This window comes from Anomaloglossus baeobatrachus, chromosome 2 (genome assembly GCF_048569485.1).
Source record: "Anomaloglossus baeobatrachus isolate aAnoBae1 chromosome 2, aAnoBae1.hap1, whole genome shotgun sequence".
Lineage (NCBI taxonomy): Eukaryota > Metazoa > Chordata > Amphibia > Anura > Aromobatidae > Anomaloglossus > Anomaloglossus baeobatrachus.
The window spans coordinates 35,077,769-35,104,875 of record NC_134354.1 but is presented as its reverse complement, the minus strand read 5'-3'; the positions used below and the strand labels follow the sequence as shown (position 1 = coordinate 35,104,875).

At 48.6% G+C, this 27,107-nt stretch overlaps 1 protein-coding gene across 1 annotated transcript in view; it reads left to right on the top strand.

The window, feature by feature from the left end:
• TTC3 (tetratricopeptide repeat domain 3) overlaps positions 1–24,543 on the top strand; it is a 198,987-nt gene extending 174,444 nt beyond the window's left edge. Inside the window, 9 exon segments of the mRNA XM_075333306.1 lie at positions 1,306–1,405; positions 3,942–4,045; positions 4,324–4,402; positions 4,650–4,748; positions 12,644–12,984; positions 20,747–20,891; positions 21,330–21,461; positions 21,639–21,731; positions 23,423–24,543. Coding sequence (XP_075189421.1) covers positions 1,306–1,405; positions 3,942–4,045; positions 4,324–4,402; positions 4,650–4,748; positions 12,644–12,984; positions 20,747–20,891; positions 21,330–21,461; positions 21,639–21,731; positions 23,423–23,530 — 1,201 coding nt within the window. The 3' untranslated portion in view covers positions 23,531–24,543.
• Positions 24,544–27,107: the final 2,564 nt, after the last annotated feature.

Below are 27,107 nucleotides of genomic sequence, written 5' to 3'. Positions count from 1 at the left end.
ACTATTAGTCATTCATGGTTTGAAAATTGCTAATTTTTAGAAATGTTTTCAAATTTCTGATATTTATATAAATGCAAAACACATCGACCTAAATTTACCATTATCATAACATAGAATAGTTCAGGAAAAAACAGTCTCTGAATCACTGGGATATGCTGAAACATTGCAGCGTTATAGCCATATAAAGTGACATCAGTTTTGCAAAAAATTGGCCTGGTCACTAAGGAGTTAAAAAAAAAAAATCCTCCTGGGTAGCTTTCGAAATGTGTTGGGTCGTTGTTCATCTGTGATGTGTCGTACAAGCAACATTGCTGCACTTAGTTGAGTCTGAGCAGAAGGTATCACCCTGTGCACTTCAGAATTCATCCGCCTGCTTCTGTCTTCAGTCACATCATTAATAAATACCAGTGCCGCAGGACCATTGTTAGCCTTGCATGCCCGGCCATCACACCACCTCCGCCATGTCATACAGAAAACACTCCAAGCCTTCTCCAGACTTTCTTCCTACCATCACTCTGTTGCAGGATGATCTTAGTCTCATCCATTCTCTGCTACTTTTCCAGAACTGGGCGACTTCTTTAGATGCTTTTTGGCAAAATCTAATCTGGCATTTCTATTTTTCAGGCTGATTAATGGTTTGCACCTTGTGGGTGACCCCTCTGTATTTGATCTCATGAAGTCTTCTCTTTATGGTGGACTTAGATACTGAACCACCAACTTCTTAGAGGCTGTTTTTCACTTAGCTGTATGCTGTGAAAGGATTCTACGATCATCCACCACTGCTGTCTTCCACTGACGTCCAGGCCTTCTTTTAGTTTCCACACTTGTGGGGTTTTGGTTTTTTTTTTTTTTTCCTCTTTCTGAATATACCAAACTTTTTTGATCTGGCTGCTCTTAACCTTTCTGATGGATTTCTCCTTTTTTTTTTCTTTAATGTTATGATGGTCGGTTTCTCTTCCATCGATGGCTCCTTTAACTACAGATTGTGGGTTCACAGAAACAGATTCCAAATGCAAATGCCACACCTAGAATCGACTCCAGACCTTTTACCTGTTTAATTGATGATGGATTAACAAGGGAATAGTCCATGCAGCCAATTATAGAGCTTTTGAGATATTTGTCCAATTACTTTTGAAAAAAGAGGCAGCTACATATTAGAGATGTAAATCCTTACTCCGATTAGGATGTGAATACCCTCAAATTAAAGCGGAGAATCTGCACTATAAGCCAATATTGACTATATAACCGTATATTGAATATATTTTGTTAAAGTGTCAGTTGTCATTTGTCTTTTGCCTCTTACAGTTGCAGTAAATTTGAATATGGAAAGACAAAGCTGGAGAAACAGATTGCTAAGCGCGATGTGGACAGAGAGGAGGCGATACATAGGGCGGCGGTGGCAGAGGTAAGGGTCCTTATATATAGGGTGCTGAATCTGCACAGCAGCCCCTTTTATTCTCAAGATCAGTGGAGGTCCCAGAGGTCGGACCCCCTACTCACCATGAGGTGATGGCTGTTGTGAATACATTTTCCAGTTTGGGGCTCCCTCTTGTGGTCAGTGCTGGCGGTGCAGTTGACTTGTGGAATGAGAGCCAGACACCTGTGGAGGACTGGCAATCAGGTCTTTCAGATTGGGCCTATATAACTGAGTAGTTTTCTCCTGTTACTTGCCGGTGCTCAATGGATCAACTGTGTGCTAAGCACATCCTGAAATCAGCCCTTTTCTCTACCAGAACTCCTCTCAGATAAGTTGGTCTTTGTACCTCTGTTTATTGTTTCCACTTTCTTGGTGTTTTTTTCTGTTTTGATACTATTGCTTGATTCCTATTTTGCCTATGTGGAGTTCTTGGTGGAATTGGATCATTCTCTGCTGGGAGTGTCTGTATACTTAGCTCCATGATTCTGCTATGTATTGTGTTTTGTCATGCTTTGTATTAAATTCAGTCCCTCATCTATGTTAGTGTTTTTAGATTCCAGTAACATCAGAGTACTGATATAGTGGGGGAGAGCCTGTGTGGGCTCAGGGTCTTTCCATATCAGGCATGCTGAGATTTATTAGGGTTTTTACGGCTGCAGACAGTGCTCTCTCCTCTCCTTTCCTATAAAGATAGTTTGGGCCTCATCTTTGCTGAATCTGTTTTCTAGCTTTGTATTGTGTTTTTCCTATATCACCATAGTCTTTACAAGTGGGGGGCTATCTATATCTTTGGGCATTGCTCCGAGGCAGACTAGCTTTTCTTATAGTTCTATCTGTGAGATTACTTAGTTCTTCGGCTGTGTCGAGACGACTAGGTCATCGTAGGCTCGTCCCACGGCTACTTCTAGGTGTGTGTCAGGATTAGGTCTGCAGTCCGTTAAGGTTCCAGCCACTCTGGTTACTTTTTGGGTTTCTGCATTTTTGATCCTCCTCGGTCACTGAATCATAACAGATGGCATGTCGTCCTTATCACTAAATGGGAAATGTCGCACTCATCCACGGTTTCTTTGCATCACATATAATTTAGGCTTTATGTTCCATTGTCCCAAGATGACTATGGTTTTATTGATCAGCAGAAAAACAAAGTATTCATTAGTGAACCAGTCAGGTCCTTTATGTTACCATTGGAGTGACAGGCGCTGGTTTCAGGGAGTGCAGCAATCTTACATCTTAAGATTTGCAGTTTGGCCAACAAAGGAGTCCACTCTATAAGGTATTTTTCCCGTCGCCACGACAAGAGAGAAAGGTCCGCCCCTTCATTTGGACAGCAAACCCACTAAAATAAAAGGGTGGCACCTCTCCACCGCATCAGTTCGGTTTCCTGTCCCAGGATGGGAGACCCAGAAGTCCTGTGGTGCTGCCACAGTGAAGGACGGCTTTAGGTTGGGGTCCTTGGGTTTTAATCTGGGGCCTCAGCTTCTTTTTTCTTTCTTTTTTTGAGCCTAAGGGGTACTTTGCACGTTGCGACATTTCTAGTGCGATATCGTCGGGGTCAAATCGAAAGTGACGCACATCCGGCGCCGGTAACGACGTTGCAACGTGTAAAGCCTAGAAGCACCGATAAACTATCGCAAAAGCGTTGAAAATCGGTGATCTGTGTAGCGTCGGTCATTTCCATAATTTCGCTGCAGCGACCAGGTACGATGTTGTTCCTCGTTCCTGCGGCAGCACACATCGCTGTGTATGAAGCCGCAGGAGCGAGGAACTTCTCCTTACCTGTGTCCCGCCTGCAATGAGGAAGGAAGAAGGTGGGCGGGATGTTTACGTCCCGCTCATCTCCACCCCTCTGCTTCTATTAGCCGCCTGCCGTGTGACGCCGCACGACCCGCCCCCTTAGGAAGGAGGCGGTTCGCCGGCCAGAGCGACATCGCAGGGCAGGTAAGTGCGTGTGAAGCTGCCGTAGCGATAATGTTCGCTACGGCAGCTAACACAGGAGATCGCATCTGCGACGGGGGCGGGGACTATCGCAAAAGTACTCCTTAGTGGCTCCTCTGGTGGCAATTGTTTCACTGGTTACCGGGTATGTATCCTGCTGGGGTGAGAACCCCGCAAGTGGTATACGCCGCCGGTCACATGGGTCTGTGTCATGACACTGGGTCTGTGTCATGCCGGGGGTGAGCATCCCGGCAGTCGAATACGCCGGTACCATGGAGGCGGTTTAGGGGCCCTGGGTTTTTCAGACCATGGACTTCAGCCCCCCTTTTTTTCGTCTTTTTTTTTGGGAGCCTTGGGCTCCTCCAGGTCTGTGTCTTGCTCTAACGTCCTCGGGACGCTCCGTGGTAATTGATACGCCGGTCTCTCCCACCGGGTCTGTTTTAAGCTGCGGCTCCTCGGGGTCAGAAAGAGCCTGAATATCACTGAACTGTTCCTGTATAGCCGGCTTTACTTTTATTATTTTCCTCTACATGCCTTTCTTTATTCCCGGGTACATTGCTCGGCTTTTTTTTTTTTCTCTCTTTTTTAGGTTATTATCTTGGAAAACCAAAAACAAGCGGAGATATTAAAACTGCAAATGAAGGCCTCTGACACGGAACAGAGCATCAAAATGTTAAAACCAATGGTCAAGAGGTACGGGATATCTTCTTCCTTTTTTCTTTCTTTCTATCCTCAGATTTTGCATGGATTTGTAGAGACCTTGAGAGTCCAGATTTAACGCTTTGGTCTTTTTGCAAATTAAAACAATTTGCCGAACGGATGCGGGTAAATTAAGTCAAAATGGCAACATGTGAACGCGCCTTAAGGAGTCTCATTCCTATTCATCGCAGTAGACGCCTGTAGACTTTGCTGATATCATGGATTGAAGCGATATTTATGCACTTTTGTTTTTTTTTTCTTCTCCGACACAGTAATCCAGGAACTTTGGAACAAATTAATACTATGGAGTTGTTTTTGGTAAAACTGAAGAAAGAAATGGACACCGTGCAGGTTAGATATTTATTTTAAAGCCAGGATTAGAGAAAAGTAAAGACTTTCCCCGAATCTCCCCCCAACAACAAAAACAAAACCAAACACCCCACAGGTTGTGTTTGGTGCTGCAGCTCAGCCACAGAGCTGTATTAACAGATACAGGGGGCCATGTCTTTCTAATGTTAACCGGCAACTTCTAATCCCCCGATAAATCCGAGATGGAACGGTCGTATGAACCAACTAATAATTTGTATTTCTGTTTTAGTCCAAGTTTGATGAAAAAATTGCTCCTCTGAAAAAAAGTGCACTATTGAGCCCTCCTGCAGCAAGTGCGTCCAGTGCCCTAAACCTGCAAGCCAGCGCTGTAAGTATTCATACATTCATCACCGGATATCATGGTGTCTGCAGTAGATGCCTACAACTCGCAGATGGTATTGATATTTTGTATCTTAGGTCGGATTCACAACTCTCTTGACCACTACACAATAGCCTGATATACAGTGTCTTGCGAAAGTATTCGGCCCCCTTGAATTTTTCAACCTTTTCCCACATTTCAGGCTTAAAACATAAAGATAAAAAATGTTAATGTTCTGGTGAAGAATCAACAACAAGTGGACACAATTGTGAAGTTGAATGAAATGTATTACTTATTTTAAACTTTTATAAAAATTAACTGAAAATTGGGGCGTGCAATATTATTCATCCCCTTTACTTTCAGCGCAGCAAACTCCCTCCAGAAGTTCATTGAGGATCTCTGAATGATCCAATGTTGTCCTAAATGACTAATGATGATAAATATAAGCCCCCTGTGTGTAATCAAGTCTCCGTATAAATGCCCCTGCTCTGTGATAGTCTCAGGGTTCTGTGTAAAGCGCAGAGAGCATCAGGAAGACCAAGGAACACAACAGGCAGGTCCGTGATACTGTTGTGGAGAGGTTTAAAGCCGATATGGTTAATAAAAGATCTCCAATACTTTAAACATCCCAAGAAGCACTGTGCAAGCGATCATATTGAAATGGAAGGAGGATCATACCACTGCAAATCTACCAAGACCCGGCCGTCCATCCAAACTTTCATCTCAAACAAGGAGAAGACTGATCAGAGATGCAGCCAAGAGGCCCATGATCACTCTGGATGATCTGCAGAGATCTACAGCTGATGTGGGAGAGTCTGTCCATAGGACAACAATCAGTCGTACACTGCACAAATCTGGCCTTTATGGAAGAGTGGCAAGGAGAAAGACATTTCTCAAAGATATCTATAAAAAGTGTTGTTTAAAGTTTGCCACAAGCCACCTGGGAGACACCAAACATGTGGAAGAAGGTGCTCTGGTCAGATGAAACCAAAATCAAACTATTTGGGCACAATGCCAAACGATATGTTTGGCGTAAAAGCAACACAGCTAATCACCCTGAACACACCATCCCCACTGTCAAACATGGTGGAGGCAGCATCATGGTTTGGGCCTGCTTTTCTTCAGCAGGGACAGGGAAGTTGGTTATAATTGATGGCAAGATGGATGCAGCCAAATACAGGACCATTCTTGAAGAAAACCTGTTGGACTCTGCAAAAGACCTGAGACTGGGACACAGATTTGTCTTCCAACAAGACAATGATCCCAAACATAAAGCAAAATCTCCAATGCAATGGTTCACAAATAAACGTATCCAGGTGTTAGAATGGCCAAGTCACAGTCCAGACCTGAACCCAATCGAGAATCTGTGGAAAGAGCTGAAAACTTCTGTTCACAAACGCTCTCCATCCAACCTCACTCAGCTCCAGCTGTTTACAAAGGAAGAATGGGCGAGAATTTCAGCCTTTCGATGTGCAAAACTGATAGATACATACCCCAAGCGACTCCAGCTGTAATCGCAGCAAAAGGTGGCGCTACAAAGTATTAACTTAAAGGGGATGAATAATATTGCATGCCACAATTTTCAGTTATTTATTTTTTAAAAACATAAAATAAGCAATAAATTTTTTTCAACTTCAGAATTGTGTCCACTTGTTGTTGATTCTTCACCAGAACATTAACGTTTTTATCTTTATGTATGAAGCCTGAAATGTGGGAAAAGGTTGAAAAATTCAAGGGGGGCGAATACTTTCGCAAGGCACTGTTTGTTGGTTCAGGTCAGGAGACCCTCTGACTGTAATGTCGGATGTATAAAATTGTCTTTCTTTGTCGCTCCATTGGGAGACCCAGACAATTGGGTGTATAGCTTCTGCCTCCGGAGGCCACACAAAGTATTACACTGAAAAGTGTAACCCCTCCCCTCTGCCTATACACCCTCCCGTGCATCACGGGCTCCTCAGTTTTATGCTTTGTGTGGAAGGAGGCACACATCCACTCATGCATTCCCATTTTAGTCAGCAGCAGCTGCTGATTTTATCGGTTGGAAGAAAAGAGGGCCCCCACAGGGCCCCCGGCATGCTCCCTTCTCACCCCACTACGTCGGCGGTGCTGTTAAGGTTGAGGTACCCATTGCGGGTACAGAGGCTGGAGCCACATGCCGTTTTCCTTCACCATCCCTTAGAGGCTCTGGGAGAAGTGGGATCCTGACCGGTCATCCATTCACTGGGACCGGGCTCCCTCCGCAGCCCCTGTGGGAATCTGCCGGACAGGAGCCTAGTCTATGTATCCTCAGGGACAGGGCCCTGCATCTAAAGGTACTCTGTGTCCCCATGGGGACTGTGCATGGAGCGCTTGTTTCACAGACGCTGCAGCAGCTGCTGGTTTGTGAAGACCGGGACTTCCGCGCCGACCGAGCCTGTTTGTCGGCCGCGGTATTAAATTTAGTCCCCGGCTTCATTGCGGCCTAGTACCATAACTCCCGCCCCCGGGCCTGCCAGTCAGGGGTAAGGGCGGGACGGTCGACCTGACGTCGGCAGTGAGGGCTGGAGCATACTTTAGGTTTCCTCCCCCCCCTCACTGATCACTGTGGGGCCCCAGATTCCCGCACTTTACTAGTCGCCGCCCACGGCTCCCTCCTCCCCTGAGAGCTCCGGCAGCCATTTTTACACACATTCTGCCGGTGGAGGATTTCAGGAACGAGCTCTGCAGCTCTGGGAGACCTAAGGCAGGGAATCTGGTGGACACACACTCCGCTTTGGGCGGTCGGTAAGCCACACCGGTCTCCCGGTGCTGGTCCCCCTAGGGTGCCGGAGTATATATATATATATATTTGTATATATTTTCTCTGTTCGGCCGGGTTGTTTACTTTTGGCTATATACCCTCAGTGATCACTCTCCTAGGAGACAACAGCATGTCGTCCACAAGGAGCAAGGGCGCTAAGGCAAAGGGTTTTTTTGCAACCTGTACCTCTTGTGGGGCTATGTTACCTGCGGGTTCCACCTACCCTCACTATGAGCAATGCTCGACCCCTGTTGCACTTGCTCAGCCGGAGCCTCGGTCACTAGTGGGCCCCTCGGATCAGGCAGACCCTCCTGCTTCCACTGTCCAGGCGGCAGGGACAGAGTTTGCAGTTTTTGCTGAGAAACTCTCTGAGTCGCTTTCACAATCCATGGCTCAGTCTATGGACAAATGGTCTGCCAAGCTACTAGAAGCCTTGCAGTCCAGACCGGTCCTTACACAGGCCCCGGGCACTGTTGGATCATCGCCTCCAGGCCCCTCTCGGTCTGCGCCGCAGCGTGCTCCTGGGGTGGCCCCTAGGTCTCACGTGGAGGACTCCTGCACGGACCACAGTCCCAGACCGGCTAAGCGGGCTCGCTGGGAATCTTCCCCGACTTCCTCACGCTGCTCGGGGTCTCAGCTTGAGGACTCTCTGGAGGACGAGGCGGACGTCGCAGCTCAGAGCTCTGACCCTGACGTTGCCCTCAATCTTGATACACCTGAGGGGGACGCCTTAGTAAATGATCTTATATCATCCATCAACCAGGTGCTAGATCTTTCTCCCCCACCTCCACCTATAGAGGAGTCGGCTTCGCAGCAGGAGAAACACCAGTTTAGGTTTCCCAAACGTACACGGAGTGCGTTTTTCGATCACTCTAACTTCAGAGATGCTGTCCAGAAGCACAGAGCATTTCCGGACAAGCGCTTTACTAAGCGCCTTAATGACACACGTTACCCCTTCCCCTCTGACGTAGTTAAGGGTTGGGCTCAATGTCCCAAGGTGGATCCTCCAGTCTCTAGACTGGCGGCTAGATCTGTAGTATCAGTTGCAGATGGCTCATCGCTCAAGGATGCCACTGACAGGCAGATAGAGCTCCTGGTGAAATCCATCTATGAAGCCACAGGCGCGTCTTTTGCCCCGGCCTTTGCAGCCGTGTGGGCACTCCAAGCTATCTCAGCTTGTCTGTCTGAGATTAATGCGGTCACACGTACCTCTGCTCCGCAAGTTGCGTCTTTGACTTCTCAGGCGTCGGCTTTTTCGTCCTACGCCATGAACGCCGTCCTGGACTCTGCTAGCCGTACAGCGGTAGCATCCGCTAATTCGGTGGCAGTCCGCAGGGCCATGTGGCTACGCGAATGGAAGGCAGACTCTGCTTCCAAGAAGTTCTTAACCGGTTTGCCGTTTTCTGGCGACCGATTGTTTGGCGAACGATTGGATGAAATTATTAAGGAATCCAAGGGAAAGGACTCGTCCTTACCCCAGTCCAAACCGAAGAGACCTCAGCAACGGAAAATACAACCGAGGTTTCGGTCCTTTCGGCCCTCAGCCAAGTCCCAATCCTCCTCGTCCAACAGGCCAGAGAAAGGCCAGAGGAACTCCTATGCGTGGCGGTCTAAGTCACGCCCCCAAAAAACCGCCGGAGGCACTGCCTCCAAGGCGGCCTCCTCATGGCTTTCGGCCTCCCCGAACCGCATCCTCGGTCGGTGGCAGGCTCTCCCGCTTTTGCGACGCCTGGTGGCCACATGTCCAAGACCGATGGGTGAGAGACATTCTGTCTCACGGTTACAGGATAGAGTTCAGCTCTCGTCCTTCGACTCGTTTCTTCAGAACATCTCCGCCCCCATCTCGGGCCGGCGCACTTTTTCAGGCTGTGGGCGTTCTGAAGACAGAAGGAGTGGTGATTCCCGTTCCCCCTCAGGAACATGGTCACGGCTTCTACTCCAACTTGTTCGTGGTGCCAAAGAAGGACGGATCATTCCGTCCAGTTCTGGACCTCAAACTGCTCAACAGGCATGTGAGCACCAGAAGATTTCGGATGGAATCTCTCCGCTCGGTCATCGCTTCGATGTCACAAGGAGACTTCCTAGCATCAATCGACATCAAGGATGCTTATCTCCATGTGCCGATCGCACCCGAACATCAACGCTTCCTGCGTTTCGCCATCGGGGACGAACACCTTCAGTTCGTGGCACTGCCTTTCGGCCTGGCGACAGCCCCACGGGTCTTCACCAAGGTCATGGCATCCGTTGTGGCGGTCCTACACTCTCAGGGACACTCGGTGATCCCTTACTTAGACGATCTCCTAGTCAGGGCACCCTCCCGGGTGGCGTGTCAACACAGCCTGACCGTCGCTCTGGCGACTCTCCAGCAGTTCGGGTGGCTCATCAACTTCCCAAAGTCCAAGTTGACACCGACCCAATCACTGAATTACCTCGGGATGGAGTTTCATACTCACTCAGCGGTAGTCAAGCTACCGCTGGACAAACAGCTTTTGCTGCAGACAGGGGTGCAATCTCTTCTTCGGGGTCAGTCACACCCCTTGAGGCGCCTCATGCACTTCCTGGGGAAGATGGTGGCAGCAATGGAGGCAGTGCCCTTCGCGCAGTTCCATCTGCGCCCACTCCAATGGGACATTCTCCGCAAATGGGACAGGAGGTCGACGTCCCTCGACAGGAACGTCTCTCTTTCCCTTGCAACCAAGACGTCACTTCAGTGGTGGCTCCTTCCCAACTCTCTGTCACAGGGAAAATCCTTCCTACCCCCAACCTGGGCTGTGGTCACGACGGACGCGAGCCTGTCAGGGTGGGGAGCGGTTTTTCTCCACCACAGGGCTCAGGGAACCTGGACTCCGATAGAGTCTTCCCTCCAGATCAATGTTCTGGAGATAAGGGCAGTGTATCTAGCCCTAAAGGCGTTCCATCGGTGGCTGGAGGGCAGGCAGATCCGCATACAGTCGGACAACGCCACGGCGGTTGCGTACATCAACCACCAGGGCGGCACGCGCAGCCGTCAAGCCTTCCAGGAAGTCCGGCGGGTTCTGCTGTGGGCGGAAGCCACAGCCTCCACCATCTCCGCAGTTCACATCCCGGGCGTAGAAAACTGGGAAGCAGATTTTCTCAGTCATCAGGGCATGGATGCGGGGGAATGGTCTCTTCACCCAGACGTGTTTCGAGAGATCTGTCGCCGCTGGGGAACGCCGGACGTCGATCTCATGGCGTCACGGCACAACAACAAGGTCCCGGCCTTCATGGCACGGTCTCAAGATCACAGAGCTCTGGCGGCGGACGCGTTAGTTCAGGATTGGTCGCAGTTTCGACTCCCTTATGTGTTTCCTCCTCTGGCGATGTTGCCCAGAGTGTTACGCAAGATCAGATCCGACTGTCGTCGCGCCATTCTCGTCGCTCCAGATTGGCCGAGGCGGTCGTGGTACCCGGATCTGTGGCATCTCACGGTGGGTCAGCCGTGGGCGCTTCCAGACCGCACAGACCTGCTGCCACAAGGGCCGTTTTTCCATCTGAATTCTGCGGCCCTCAACCTGACTGTGTGGCCATTGAGTCCTGGCTCCTAGCGTCGTCGGGTTTATCTCAGGATGTCATTGCCACTATGAGACAGGCCAGGAAACCAACGTCCGCCAAGATCTATTACAGGTCGTGGCGGATCTTCTTGTCCTGGTGCTCTGATAAGGGTTTTACTCCCTGGCCTTTTGCCTTACCTATTTTTCTTTCATTCCTTCAATCCGGAATGGACAAGGGTTTGTCACTCGGCTCTCTCAAGGGACAAGTATCGGCGCTCTCAGTATTTTTTCAAAAGCGCCTGGCAAGGCTTCCGCAGGTCCGCACGTTCCTGCAGGGAGTTTGCCACATAGTTCCACCCTACAAGCGTCCGCTGGAACCCTGGGACCTTAACAGGGTGTTAATGGCTCTTCAAAAACCACCTTTCGAGCCGCTGAGGGATGTCTCTTTATCACGTCTTTCGCAGAAGGTGGCATTTCTTGTGGCAATTACCTCACTCCGAAGAGTGTCGGAGCTTGCAGCGCTGTCATGCAAATCCCCTTTCCTGGTTTTTCACCAGGATAAGGTGGTTCTGCGTCCTGTCCCGGAGTTTCTCCCTAAGGTGGTATCTCTTTTTCATCTCAATCAGGATATCTCCTTACCTTCATTTTGCCCTCATCCAGTTAACCAGTGTGAAAAGGATTTGCATTCATTAGATCTAGTGAGAGCACTCCGGCTCTACGTGTCTCGCACGGCGCCCCTGCGCCGTTCAGATGCGCTCTTTGTCCTGGTCGCTGGCCAGCGTAAGGGTTCGCAGGCTTCCAAGTCAACCTTGGCTCGGTGGATCAAGGAACCGATTCTTGAAGCCTACCGTTCTTCGGTGCTTCCTCTTCCTTCGGGCCTGAAAGCCCATTCTACCAGAGCCGTGGGGGCGTCCTGGGCATTGCGACACCGGGCTACGGCTCAGCAGGTGTGTCAGGCAGCTACCTGGTCTAGTCTGCACACCTTCACAAAACACTATCAAGTGCATACCTATGCTTCGGCAGATGCCAGTCTAGGTAGGCGAGTCCTTCAGGCGGCGGTTGCCCACCTGTAGGAAGGGGTCGTTTTCAGCTCTCTTTTATTGAGGTATTCTTTTACCCACCCAGGGACTGCTTTTGGACGTCCCAATTGTCTGGGTCTCCCAATGGAGCGACAAAGAAGGGAATTTTGTTTACTTACCTTAAATTCCTTTTCTTCTAGCTCCTATTGGGAGACCCAGCACCCGCCCCTGTTCCCTTCGGGCTGGTTGTTCTTTTGTGTACACATGTTGTTCATGTTGAATTGTTCTTTTGGTTATGGTTTCAGTTCTCCGAACATCCTTCGGATTGAATTTACCCCAGACCAATTTATAAGTTTCCTCCTTCCTGCTTTTGCACCAAAACTGAGGAGCTCGTGATGCACGGGAGGGTGTATAGGCAGAGGGGAGGGGTTACACTTTTCAGTGTAATACTTTGTGTGGCCTCTGGAGGCAGAAGCTATACACCCAATTGTCTGGGTCTCCCAATAGGAGCTAGAAGAAAAGGAATTTACGGTAAGTAAACAAAATTCCCTTCTTGCTTCTCTGTGCATTTCATTTTGTCATTTTTTATTTTAGGCTTTGGCAGATTCTCCAGTAAGTTCCCATCCTGTGTCCAGCCACCCCAGTCCATCACCCATCAAACCAGCAAATCCAGAAGCCATCAATTCCACAGTAAAGATTAATGCTCCCAATAAAAAAGGCCAAAATAAAGTCGCTGATAAACCTCCAGCGCATCCTCCATCTAATAGCCATAAACCCAAGACCCCAACTCCTTCTCCAGCAAGGGTTCGCGGGGCGACTGGTCGTGACAGAAGGGAAAACGGGCAACCGGAAGCCAAACCATCTCCATCTGCACAACCCACAGTGTTTGATAAGATCATTAAGGAGCTCCATGACATTTTCCCTCATTATAAAAGGTGTGTTTGTGCCATTGTTTCTTTGCAGATACTTTCTTCTTGTATTTTCTAGTTTTGGTTTCTTCTGCTGCTTTCCTGTTGGCTCTCAGGCTTCGGGCCATGGCATCTTGCAGCTTCTAGTTAGTTGAGGGTCTACTCGGAGCATTGTGGTAGTTGTAGTTCTCCCACACACCCGTATGTCAGGTAAAAACTAATCTGCCATAATGTCAGTGCCTTGCTCTTAGGTGGTCCCGGATGGGATTATGACTCCCGGCGATCCCTCCTGTGGGTGACGTGGCTAATGTTGGGAGTGTACAAGTAGAGATATGTTCTATATGAGGGGCTGCTGATAAGTGTTTGGTTTTGTGATCTTTTTTTGTTTCTATGTTAACAAATGTTACATCATATGAAAGCCTTATGTGTCTAATATGTTTTCAAAAAGTTGTATTTGTTGCTTATGGCAACAGTGTTCTACGCATGCGGGAAAACAATGGCGGAGTCTAATGCGATATTCACAGCAACTGAGAGCAGAGGAGAGATAAAATTCTTGTTTCTGCAAGGAAAGTCCGTGAAGGATATTCATGGTGATATGTCGCAGACATTGGGGGATCAATGCCCTTCATATTCCACAGTTAAGATCTGGGTTGCCAAATTTAAAGCGGGTCACTTCAGCACCAATGATGAGGAACGTCCTGGACTAGTGAGAGTGGTTGTTATTCCGGAGATCATTGATGCTGCGCACAACCTCATACTGGAGAATCGACGAATTTCAGCTAAAGCAATAGCAGACATCATGGGGATTTCCCGTGTTTGTGTCCTTATCCATGAACATTTGGACGTGGGGAAGCGATCTGCAAAGTGGGTCCCCAAATGTCTGACAACAGATCAGAGAAGCAGCGAGTGACAACTTCCCGGTCCATTGGTAAGCGTTTCCGGACTGATAAGAACTTCCTGGAGCGACTGGTCACTATGGATGAGACCTGGATTTATTTTTATGACCCTGAAAACAAGGAGCAGTCAAGAGTGGAGGCACAGTGGTTCTCCTCATCCAAAGACGTTCAGGGGGCAAAAATCAGCCACTAAGGTGATGGCGTCTGTGCTCTGGGATAAGGAGGGCATACTGCTAGTGAACTACCTTCAAAAGGGTTCCACCGTCAATGCAAGGTATTACATTGAACTTTTGGATCATTTGAAGGCCAAAAGGCGCGGCAAGCTGTCCAAAGGAATCTTGTTCATTCAAGACAACGCCTCCGCTCACACTGCACAAGCGACCACGGCAAAACTGGCAGAGCTGGGCTTCCAGCTGGTGACCACCCACCTTATTCACCAGATCTAGCTCCCTCCGACTATCTGTTTCCAAATCTGAAATAACACCTCAAGGTACCAAATGTCACACCATTTCTGATGCCATGGCTGCTGTGGATGCCTGGTTTGAGGCACAACCAAAGAAGGGAATTTTGTTACTTACCGTAAATTCCTTTTCTTCTAGCTCCAATTGGGAGACCCAGACAATTGGGTGTATAGCTACTGCCTCCGGAGGCCACACAAAGCATTACACTAAAAAGTGTAAGGCCCCTCCCCTTCTGGCTATACACCCCCCGTGGGATCACGGCTGCTCAGTTTTAGTGCTAAAGCAAGAAGGAGGAAAGCCAATAACTGGTTTAAACAAATTCAATCCGAAATAACATCGGAGAACTGAAACCGTTCAACATGAACAACATGTGTACCCGAAAAAACCAAAAATCCCGAAGGAAACAGGGCGGGTGCTGGGTCTCCCAATTGGAGCTAGAAGAAAAGGAATTTACGGTAAGTAACAAAATTCCCTTCTTCTTCGGCGCTCCATTGGGAGACCCAGACAATTGGGACGTCCAAAAGCAGTCCCTGGGTGGGTAAAGTAATACCTCAAGTGAGAGCTGCAAAACAGCCCTCTCCTACGAGGAGGCAACCGCCGCCTGCAGGACTCTTCTACCTAGGCTGGCGTCCGCCGAAGCGTAGGTATGCACCTGATAATGTTTGGTGAAAGTGTGCAGACTTGACCAGGTAGCTGCCTGGCACACCTGTTGAGCCGTAGCCTGGTGTCGTAATGCCCAGGACGCACCCACGGCTCTGGTAGAATGGGCCTTCAGCCCTGATGGAACCGGAAGCCCGGCAGAACGGTAGGCTTCAAGAATTGGTTCCTTGATCCATCGAGCCAGGGTGGATTTGGAAGCCTGCGATCCCTTGCGCTTACCGGCGACAAGGACAAAGAGTGCATCCGAGCGGCGCAGGGGCGCCGTGCGGGAAATGTAGATTCTGAGTGCTCTCACGAGATCCAACAAATGCAAATCCTTTTCATACCTATGAACTGGATGAGGGCAAAAGGAAGGCAAGGAGATATCCTGATTGAGATGAAAAGAGGATACCACCTTAGGGAGAAACTCCTGAATCGGGCGCAGCACTACCTTGTCCTGGTGAAAAACCAGGAAGGGAGCTTTGGATGACAGCGCTGCCAGCTCGGATACCCTCCGAAGAGACGTGACCGCTACCAGAAAGGCCACTTTCTGTGAGAGCCGGGAAAGTGAAACATCTTTCAGAGGCTCGAAGGGCGGCTTCTGGAGAGTAACTAGTACCCTGTTCAGATCCCATGGATCTAACGGCCGTTTGTACGGAGGGACGATGTGACAAACCCCCTGCAGGAACGTGCGTACCTGAGGAAGTCGTGCTAGACGCTTTTGAAAAAATACCGATAGCGCTGAGACTTGCCCTTTAAGGGAGCCGAGCGATAAGCCTTTTTCCAAACCAGATTGCAGGAAGGAAAGAAAAGTAGGCAATGCAAATGGCCAGGGGGACACTCCCTGTGCCGAGCACCAGGATAAGAAAATCTTCCACGTTCTGTGGTAGATCTTAGCAGACGTGGGCTTCCTAGCCTGTCTCATGGTGGCCACGACCCCTTGAGATAATCCTGAAGATGCTAGTATCCAGGACTCAATGGCCACACAGTCAGGTTCAAGGCCGCAGAATTCAGATGGAAAAACGGCCCTTGTGACAGTAAGTCTGGCCGGTCTGGTAGCGCCCACGGTTGGCCGACCGTGAGATGCCACAGATCCGGATACCACGACCTTCTCGGCCAGTCTGGGGCGACGAGCAGGGCGCGGCGGCAATCGGACCTGATCTTGCGTAGCACTCTGGGCAAGAGTGCCAGAGGGGGAAACACATAGGGCAGTTGGAACTGCGACCAATCTTGCACTAAGGCGTCTGCCGCCAGAGCTCTGTGATCGCGAGACCGTGCCATGAAAGTTGGGACCTTGTTGTTGTGCCGGGACGCCATTAGATCGACGTCCGGCCTTCCCCAGCGGCGACAGCTTTCCTGAAACACGTCCGGGTGAAGGGACCATTCCCCTGCGTCCATACCCTGGCGACTGAGGAAGTCCGCTTCCCAGTTTTCTACGCCGGGAATGTGAACTGCGGATATGGTGGAGGCCGTGGCTTCCACCCACATCAGAATCCGCCGGACTTCCTGGAAGGCTTGCCGACTGCGTGTCCCGCCTTGGTGGTTAATGTATGCCACCGCTGTGGAGTTGTCCGACTGAATTCGGATCTGCTTTCCTTCCAGCCACTGCTGAAAGGCTTGTAGGGCAAGATACACTGCTCTGATTTCCAGAACATTGATCTGAAGGGTGGACTCCTGCTGAGTCCACGTACCCTGAGCCCTGTGGTGGAGAAAAACTGCTCCCCACCCTGACAGACTCGCGTCTGTTGTGACCACCGCCCAGGATGGGGGTAGGAAGGACCTTCCCTGTGATAATGAGGTGGGAAGAAGCCACCATTGAAGAGAGTCCTTGGCCGTCTGGGAAAGGGAGACTTTCCTGTCCAAGGACGTCGACTTCCCGTCCCATTGGCGGAGAATGTCCCATTGAAGTGGGCGCAGATGAAACTGTGCAAACGGAACTGCCTCCATTGCTGCCACCATCTTCCCCAGGAAGTGCATGAGGCGTCTTAAGGGATGCGACTGGCCCTGAAGGAGAGAGTGCACCCCTGTCTGTAGTGAACGCTGTTTGTCTAGCGGAAGCTTCACTATCGCTGAGAGAGTATGAAACTCCATGCCAAGATATGTTAGTGATTGGGTCGGTGACAGATTTGACTTTGAAAAGTTGATGATCCACCCGAAAGTCTGGAGAGTCTCCAGCGCAACGTTCAGGCTGTGTTGGCATGCCTCTTGAGAGGGTGCCTTGACAAGTAGATCGTCCAAGTAAGGGATCACCGAGTGTCCCTGAGAGTGCAAGACTGCTACCACCGCTGCCATGACCTTGGTGAAAACCCGTGGGGCTGTCGCCAGACCAAACGGCAGGGCTATGAACTGAAAGTGTTCGTCTCCTATAACGAAGCGTAGAAAACGCTGGTGCTCTGGAGCAATCGGCACGTGGAGATAAGCATCTTTGATGTCTATTGATGCTAGGAAATCTCCTTGAGACATCGAGGCAATGACGGAGCGGAGGGATTCCATCCGGAACCGCCTGGTTTTCACGTGCTTGTTGAGCAGTTTTAGGTCCAGAACAGGACGGAAAGAGCCGTCCTTTTTTGGCACCACAAATAGATTGGAGTAAAAACCCCGACCTCTTTCCAGAAGAGGAACAGGGATTACCACTCCCTCTGCCCTTAGAGAGCACACCGCTTGCAGAAGAGCATCGGCTCGGTCGGGATGTGGGGAAGTTCTGAAGAACCGATGCGGAGGACGAGAACTGAACTCTATCCGGTACCCGTGAGACAAAATGTCTGTTACCCACCGGTCTTTGACCTGTGGCAGCCAAATGCCGCAAAAGCGGGAGAGCATGCCACCGACCGAGGATGCGGAGAGAGGAGGCCGAAAGTCATGAGGCAGCCGGCTTGGGAGCGGTTCCTCCGGCTGCTTTCTTTGGACGTGAGTGAGTCCGCCAGGAATCTGAGCTCCTCTGCTCCTTCTGAGTCCTTTTGGACGAGGAGAATTGGGTCCTGCCCGAACCTCGAAAGGACCGAAACCTTGACTGTCCCTTCCACTGCTGAGGTTTGTTTGATCTGGGCTGGGGTAAGGAAGAGTCCTTACCCTTGGACTGTTTAATGATTTCCGCCAATTGCTCACCAAACAGCCTGTCTTGAGATAATGGCAAACTGGTTAAGCATTTTTTGGAAGCAGAATCTGCTTTCCATTCTTTTAACCATAAGGCTCTGCGTAAAACCACCGAGTTGGCGGACGCCATTGACGTACGGCTGGTAGAGTCCAAGACCGCATTGATAGCGTAAGTCGCAAACGCAGACATTTGCGAGGTCAAGGACGCCACTTGCGGCACTGATGGACGTATGATCGAGTCCACCTGCGCTAGACCAGCTGAAATAGCTTGGAGTGCCCACACGGCTGCGAATGCTGGAGCAAACGACGCACCGATAGCTTCATAGACAGATTTCAACCAAAGGTCCATCTGTCTGTCATTGGCATCTTTAAGAGAAGCCCCATCTTCCACTGCAACTATGGATCTAGCCGCAAGCCTGGAGATTGGGGGGTCCACCTTTGGACACTGGGTCCAGCGTTTGACCACGTCAGGGGGAAAGGGATAACGTGTATCCTTAAGACGTTTGGAGAAACGCTTATCTGGAGAAGCATGGTGTTTCTGGACTGCTTCTCTGAAGTCCGCGTGGTCCAGAAAAGAGCTCAATTTACGTTTGGGATACCTAAAATGGAATTTCTCCTGCTGTGCTGCTGCCTCCTCCGCTGGAGGAGAAATATCCAGCAGTCTATTGATGGCCGCTATAAGATCATTCACCATGGCGTCACCATCAGGGGTATCCAGATTGAGAGCGGTCTCAGGATTAGACTGCTGATCACCTAACTCTGTCTCATCATACAGAGAATCCTCTCGCTGAGACCCTGACCAGCGTGATGACGCTGAGTGTCTCTCCCAGCGAGCTCGCTTAGGCTGCCTGGGACTGTCGTCCGAGTCAGAGCCTTCAGCCTGTGATGCCTGGGACCCCCTTGGAGCACGTATTAGTTCCAACTGAGGGGGACCGGGAAACATGGAATCAGCAGTGCCCATGGTCTGAGTGACCGGCCTGGACTGCAAGGTTTCTAGAATTTTTGTCATAGTCACAGACATCTTATCAGCAAAAACTGCAAACTCTGTCCCCGTCACCGGGGCAGGGTTCACAGGCGTCTCTGCCTGGGCCACTACTAGCATAGACTCCGGCTGACGAAGTGGCACAGGGACCGAACATTGCACACAATGGGGGTCAGTGGAACCTGCCGGTAGATCAGCCCCACATGCGGTACAGGCAGTATATAAAGCCCGTGCCTTGGCACCCTTGCTTTTTGCGGATGACATGCTGTTGTCTCCTCAGAGCAATAGAGGGGTATAAGCCAAGAAGCGACCGTACAGTGCAATATATATATATATATATGTACAAACAAAAGTACACAAAACAACACTGTGGCACTAGTGGGGTCAGCACTTAGGTGCTGCTTACCACCCGCTTACTAGCGGTTGTGTGGTCGCCAGAATCCCCTGTCTGGGTCTCCCAGGGCTATGTCCGTTCTCCAGCTCAGACTGCGTGCAGGAATGGCTGCCGGCGTCCTGTGAAGAGGGGCGGGCCGTGGGCGTGCTGCAGACAAAGAGCGGGAACTGGCGTCCCACTGTGCCAAGTGAGAGGGCTGGAGTATGTAAATAAGACTCCAGCCCTCGGCGCTGACTACTGTACAGCGTCTCTCCCCTGCCCTGACTGACAGGGCTGGGGGCGGGAACGAACGTAACTAGGCCGCAGAAGCCGGGGACTAGATTAATCAGCGCTGCCATCGTAAAAGCATGGTCGGCGCGAAGTCCCCGGCGCACCACAAGTCTCAGCCGCGCCGCTGCCTCCATGGCGGCCGGCGCGGTAGTTCCCCATATAAACTCACTCAGCTAAGCTGCAGTGAGTAAAACCCAGGCGCACAGCGCTACTGTCCCCGGCGCACTAGAACACCCAGCAACGCTGGAGTGTGTCTGTGCCTGTCTGCACGGGGACACAGAGTACCTGAATGTTGCAGGGCCTTGTCCCTGATGGTACTCCGCTCCGTATCCAGCAGGATCTCCGGGTCTGTGGATGGAGCCCGGCCTCAGAGTCTGGAGGTCGGTAAGATCCCACTTCCCCAGAGCCCTTCAGGGGGATGGGGAAGGAAAACAGCATGTGGGCTCCAGCCTCCGTACCCGCAATGGGTACCTCAACCTTAACAAACACCCGACAAAAGTGGGGTGAGAAGGGAGCATGCTGGGGGCCCTTTAGTATGGGCCCTCTTTTCTTCCATCCGATATAGTCAGCAGCTACTGCTGACTAAACAGTGGAGCTATGCGTGGATGTCTGACCTCCTTCGCACAAAGCTTGAAAACTGAGCAGCCGTGATCCCACGGGGGGTGTATAGCCAGAAGGGGAGGGGCCTTACACTTTTTAGTGTAATGCTTTGTGTGGCCTCCGGAGGCAGTAGCTATACACCCAATTGTCTGGGTCTCCCAATGGAGCGCCGAAGAAATCCTTCTTTTTACTAGGCTTACAGAACTTGGAATACCGATGTAAGACGTGTGCTGACATCAGTGGAGAGTGTGTGGAATAAATGTAAAGTTTCATCATCCTCTCTTGCTTCTTTCTGGGGTAAAGCCAAAGACTTATCAGAAGCTTCTCGTAAAACTTCAGCCATGATATTGTCTTGTGAGTCACTGCTCTTTCCCTCCTGACAGTACTGAGATTTGTTTCTCATCACGTTGAGGTTGAGAGTAACATAAGTAACATGACATTTATCTTCATGCAGTGCCGAACTCGCCAACTTCATCAAGCATTTCCGCGTTAGAAATAACGGGACCCTCTCCGGCTTTTCACACGAGGAAATTATTTCTCGTGTGACCGAACACATATTGGACTACCAGACCAGGACCCCGCCGCCTCCAGCCACACAGGTAAGAAGACCTCTGTCTGCGGCATTTAAAGGGGTATTCCCATCTCCAAGATCCTATCCCAATATGTAGTAGGTGTAATAATAATATTAGCAAATACCTCCAATTAGAGGAGCTATACTACATTTCTGATTCACTGTGTCTTACCTCATGTTCAGGGCATTGCAGGACCTTTAGGTATCCATGGTTATGACCACGTATATAGTCACAGTTAAACTAAATAACTAAGGGCCTGCAATGTCCTGCACATGAGGTAAGCCACATAGCTAATCAGGAGAACTATACTACATTTGTAATTGGAGGTATTTTCTAATATTATTATTATTATTCCTACTACATATTGGGATAGGATCTTGGAGATGGGGATACCCCTTTTATCAAACCTTTTTATAGCAACCTGTTTCCAGTGACTGATCTATAATTTATTACTTTTTCTCGCAGATGACCGCAAGACTGAACTTGTCTAATTCAGCGTCCGGCGTTGCCCAGCCTTCTCCACCGCAGCCAAAGCAGCCATGGAGGGTGGTCACCGGAGGAGCCAGAAACAAATGGCAAAACTCTGATGATATAGCGGTAGGATATAATCCGAGACTATAGATGTCAGCACAGGCTCATACAATATGGAGTCTCCCTGGGATGTATGATGATACCGCCACCAGTCAGGGGGGCATGAAGAGTGTGTAGATTGCGCCTCTTCCTATTATACCGGTGCGCCCTTATGAGTCTAATGCGTATGGTTTTAATTTACAGTCTGTTGGTGAAGACCCCTGTATAATCTGCCACGATGAGTTAAAACAGTTCACGGTGCACAAGCTGGACTGCGGTCACTACTTCCACATGCACGTGAGTAGAGGCTGGGACAGGGCTTCAGGAAAGTTAGGTAGGAGTAGAAAAAAATAATATTTTCTTTCATGTTCTGTAACGCCATTGCTTTTAGGGCTCGGACACACGGGGAGTAAAATGGGCCTAGTGGAATGTGATAAAAAAAAATCGTATTCCACTCGTACCAATGTTACTCTATGAGGCCATTCCCATCTACGATTTTTTTTTTTTCTCAGCCCTAATCAGACCGAGAAAACCATTGCAGCATGCTGTGTGTGAAATCCGATCCGTATTCACTCGCACCCATACAAGTCTATGGGTGTAAGTGAAATATTGCGCAGCACTCGAATGACACAGGAGTGCAGTGCAATAATCGCATCAGTTGGCAATGGAGGAGATGGGGAGATTAGTCCCTCCCTCTCCTCCGCAGCTGTGATCAGATTGCAGGATCGGATCACAGTATAATGACACACTGCTCACGCTCGCAGCAGAACAGGAGCTGAGGGTCTTTAGCATATCACATCCAATACTCTCACATCGGACGCCATGTGTGTGTCCCCAGCCTTATCCATGGGCGTTGTTTGTCAAGGCAGCTCTACCCCATTCTCCAGACTAGGCCTGAGCTGTCGTAACACACGCGACCTGTAGACAAGAGGGTGGTGCTGACTCCAGAAAAAGCAAACTCCAGCAGGAGTCAATACACCATACAGTGTGTAATGGCATACAGTGTGTCCACCCATATCCTGTCCACCGCCATTAACTTGAGAACAGCGGCAGCTATAGGCATAGAAGTGGTGTCTAGGTATAGTAAAGTAGCCATGCGCTACACAATGAAACCACCTATAGCGCCACCTGGTGGAAGACAACGGAGTTAGCATTTATATCTCGAAAACGGAACGAGATAGAGAAAAAAAGTGAATTAAAAAATTGTAGGGCATCATCAATTCAATACGAATCCACACCTTGCATACAGAAATACTATGATATGAAACCCATGCTGAATGCTGGTCACGCATATGGCACTCATGTAACTTTGATGCTCAAAGTGGCCCCCGTCAGCTGCAATGCACATCTGGCCTCTGCACAGCATACTGTATCTTGCTGCACGTTGTGCAATATGGTAGGTGACACGTTTGCACAAGCATCTGTGATACGTCGTCGTAGGTCCTGCAATGTTGGTGGAGGGGTCGCATACACCTGCTGTTTGATGTGACCTCAGAGAAAGAAGTCCAATGGGGTCAGGTCAGGTGAGCGTGGAGGCCACTGCACACAGCCACCATACGCAATGACTTGTAGGAAGGTCTCCATAAGGCATCGCTTCACGTCCGCAGCCTTGTGAGTTTTACACGTTCTAACCATAGCATTTCTGTATGCAAGGTGTCAATTCGTATTGAATTGATGATGCTCTGCAACTTTGTAATTCACTTTTTTTCTGTATCTCGTTCCGTGTTCGAGATAAAAATGATAACTGTTGTTTTCCACCAGGTGGCGCTATAGGTGGTTTCATTGCGTAGCGCATGACTACTTTACTATACCTAGACACCACTTCTATGCCTATAGCTGCCGCCGTTCTCAAGTTAATGGCAGAGGACAGGATATGGGTGGACACACTGTATACAAAAGGGTGGGGGGAAAAAAAGCACAAAATGTACCAACAGTATCTAACATGGTGCCAGCCCTAACCTATTGCATTATCGTGTCTATTTCCGCAGTGTATCAAGACTTGGCTCCACACTCAGAGCACTTGTCCAACCTGCCGTGAACACGCTCTCCTACCAGAAGATTTCCCGGTCCTCGCAGGAAGGATGAGAAATGCGTAGCGTCGATCCAGCCCGGATGCACAACCGATGCCGCAGCAGAAACTCACCGAAGCTGATGACGTAGTTGCAATGTGACGCTCTAGATCTGTGTGCAGCATTATACCTGTAGGGCTGGAAACCGTTTCTGTTCCTTTTCTAACTTAGAATAATAAAAAAAAAAATAATAATATATATTTCCTATTCTAATAAGTCAGACTGATTTAAAAAAAAAAAGAAAAGCATCATAAAACTTTGTAATCACAACTCAATGCCCTTTTGGCGTCTCTACCTGTCTTGTGCCTTCCTGTCGGCCTCGACTGTTTTTTTTTTTCTTCTGTGCCATTTGGACACAAGTTATCAAAAGCCATAGTGTTCCTTTTCACCTAAACTGTGCAGGAAATTGCAAGGGGTTAAATAATTAGTTCAATTGGAACAATTTTTTTTCCAAAAGTGCGGGGGACGATATTTAGTGTTTAGATTTTTACTAGTTGGTTGTTAACGAAAGGCAAAGACCACGGCACCCGTGTAGGATTCCGATGGTGGGGCTAATCTAATGGTGCCTACCAGAATTTAAAGGGGTTGTCCACTACTTTTATGTTGATGGGAGGCGGATGCGCTGCAGAAGATTAGGCAGCTCCAGATTTGAGCATTTCCCGCTGGCACCGAGAGCAGCTGATCGGTGGGGGTGTGGAGTGCCGGACCCTGGCCGATCAGACATTGACGACCTATCCTAAGGATACACCATCAATGTTATAGTAGGGGACGACCTCTTTAACACCCCTCCCATCCTCTTGGTTTGCATATTAGGCACTCTGAACTTTAAAAGTTTTATTTTTGTTTTACCCCCACTTTTGATCAGCCTCGCTGCCCACTTGTAGAGATCTATAAACTTCTAAAATAATAAGGACTCCATCCCGATATTTTTTTTTTTTTTAACTGCTCAAAGTTGTTTTTGGCTACAAATGTTTGTAATAGGGCTTCATAACACACACACTATATATATATATATACACACACACACACATATAATTTTATATATATATATATATATATATATATGAATATATATATATATGAATATATATATATATATATATATATATATATATGAATATATATATATATATATATATATATATATATATATATATATATATATATATGAATATATATATATGAATATATATATATATATATATATATATATATATATATACACACACACTTTTAACAGTTTGGTTTCTGCAGCCTCCATGTATCACTGTACTTTCCACACTGCCGAATAAGTAGGTGAGATTTTCTGATGGCCGGTTCTGTAATCTTTAGCTCTTCTGAATGATCTTGAAGGGGACCTGTCATCACTTTTTTGGCCTATAAGCTGCAGCCACCACCACCGGGCTCTTATATACAACATTCTAACATGCTGTATATAAGAGCCTAGGCTGCTGTGAGAACATAAAAAACACTTTATAATACTCACCTAACGGTCGCGCGGTTGGCCATATGGGCATCTCCGGTGCCGGCGCCGCCTCTTTTGGCCATCTTTGTTCTCCTTCTTCTCTAGCCGCGGTACATGACGCATCCTACGTCATACACATTCGCCGGCATTCAGGTCCTGAACAGGGTAGATCAAAGTATTGTAGTGCGCATGCGCGGGATTGGCGAGTGTGTATGACGTAGACACGTCATGCACACAGGTTTCAGAAAGCGGACAAAGATGGCCGAAAGAGGCGGCACCGGAGAACGGAGACGCCCATATGGCCAACCGCGCCACCGTTAGGTGAGTATTATATAGTTTTTTTTATGTTATCCCCCAGGCCTGGGCTCTTATATACAGCATGTTAGAATTCCGTATATAAGAGCCCGGTGGTGGTGGCCGCAGCTTATAGGCCGAAAAACTGGTGACAGGTTCCCTTTAAGCAAATCCTTCAAGAGGTGGTGTACAGACCCTACTTTCAAATTCATTGGTCACTTATACAGCCAGCTAAGTACTGTGATACATAGAGGGTGTAGAAGACAGCAGGTACGTGGTTTTCTCTCATCCCATAACATTGGCCGGATGCTGATGGTATGAGAAGCGGTGTTTTATTAGTCCGCCTGTAGAGGCAGGTCACACACTGAGCATTTTACTTGGCAGCGTCTTCTTCATTATCCCCCCTATATACTTTGTTGTTTTTTTTTAACTAAAGCTCAGTGCATTCTGTGTTTCCCCCTCCCCATATTTTCACTTCGTTATAGTGAAGATTAACAGTAAAACCCAAACTCACCAATATGTTTATTTTTGTATAAATTGGTGCCTATTTTCTAAAATATTCTGAAAGTTAAAAAAGTTTGGTTTTGGGGTTTTTTTTTGACTAGTTTTTAAAAAAAATTACATGTTTTCTAAACCCTTCACAAGCCGTGAGACAGATGCCACTTGTCCCATGTTTGCGGGAAATTCATTCCCAACTCCAAATACATCCCTGGCGTCAGGGTCCGGATTTATACCTGGAGGCCGCAGTACACGGCACTGTTACAGCAGCTTTCTGTATTTTCACTTGCTTTGCTTTATATTTGACGAAAAAAAAGTTTTATTTGGCTGTAAAATAAATATAATTTCCCTTAATTTTACTGTTGCCTTTTTTCTCAGATGAGTGTGTGTGCGGCAGCAGCTTCTTAGAGCCAGTCAAGTGAGGCAATGACCCAGGTTCTTGTTCACACCAACAGTCTTTTTTTTTTTTTTTTTTTTTTTTTTTTTTTCTCTCGCCTTTTTGGGGGACACAGCTGTGTCCCCCCATTGAAGGCTCAGAGAAAAAGATTTTACGGTGAGTACACAAAAATCTTACTATTGACACCACACAAGTGTTACAGACCTGGAAACCCGGAACGCAGCTGGGTCACGTAAATGCAGTCCAATAAATGTCCAGATTGCCTCCTGCACTGCCCAGGAATCCTTAGTCTGAGGGTCCACTTATAAAGTCCCGGTTTTTAAGTGCTGAGCTGTGTTTGCTCCACACATCCATCTCACATAGCACATCCCGCTCCAACAGCCTGGATCCCAAGTGAGACACACCAGGATTAAATGTATTTCCCTGGATATGAACCTATTGCAAAACCCGGACTGGAGGGAGAGATCCATCCCACTGCCAAACCTACAGAACTCTCCAAAAATAAAATAATTTAACAAAATAATTGGTCAAATATCTTGACCAAGTTCACACTCTTATTTTGTGTTGCACTCATAGCGGTGACTGTAATTACAACACACCCCAGCAGGTCCCACAAGATCTCCAAGCACGTTATGATGAAAACATAGCACCTTCATATAGGACACCAGTCACTGCCTCACAGCTGATTGAAAAAAGCGTATGTAATAAAAATGTTTATTGCAAGCACTTAAAAGTGATATTCCCCTGTATCTTCAGGACCTAACCGCTCCGGGGAGCAGAACCCTCTTGATTGACAATGTGGACCAGCGGCATGGCTGCGCTTCTGGCCCAAACTGAGCGTGCTCACATGCTGTAAGCAAAGAAAGCTTTTGTCTCTGCAGCTTCTGAGGAGCGCAGAGACACTTTAGCTGGACAGATATGGCATGTTGTATTGGAAAGCGCTCCTAAGT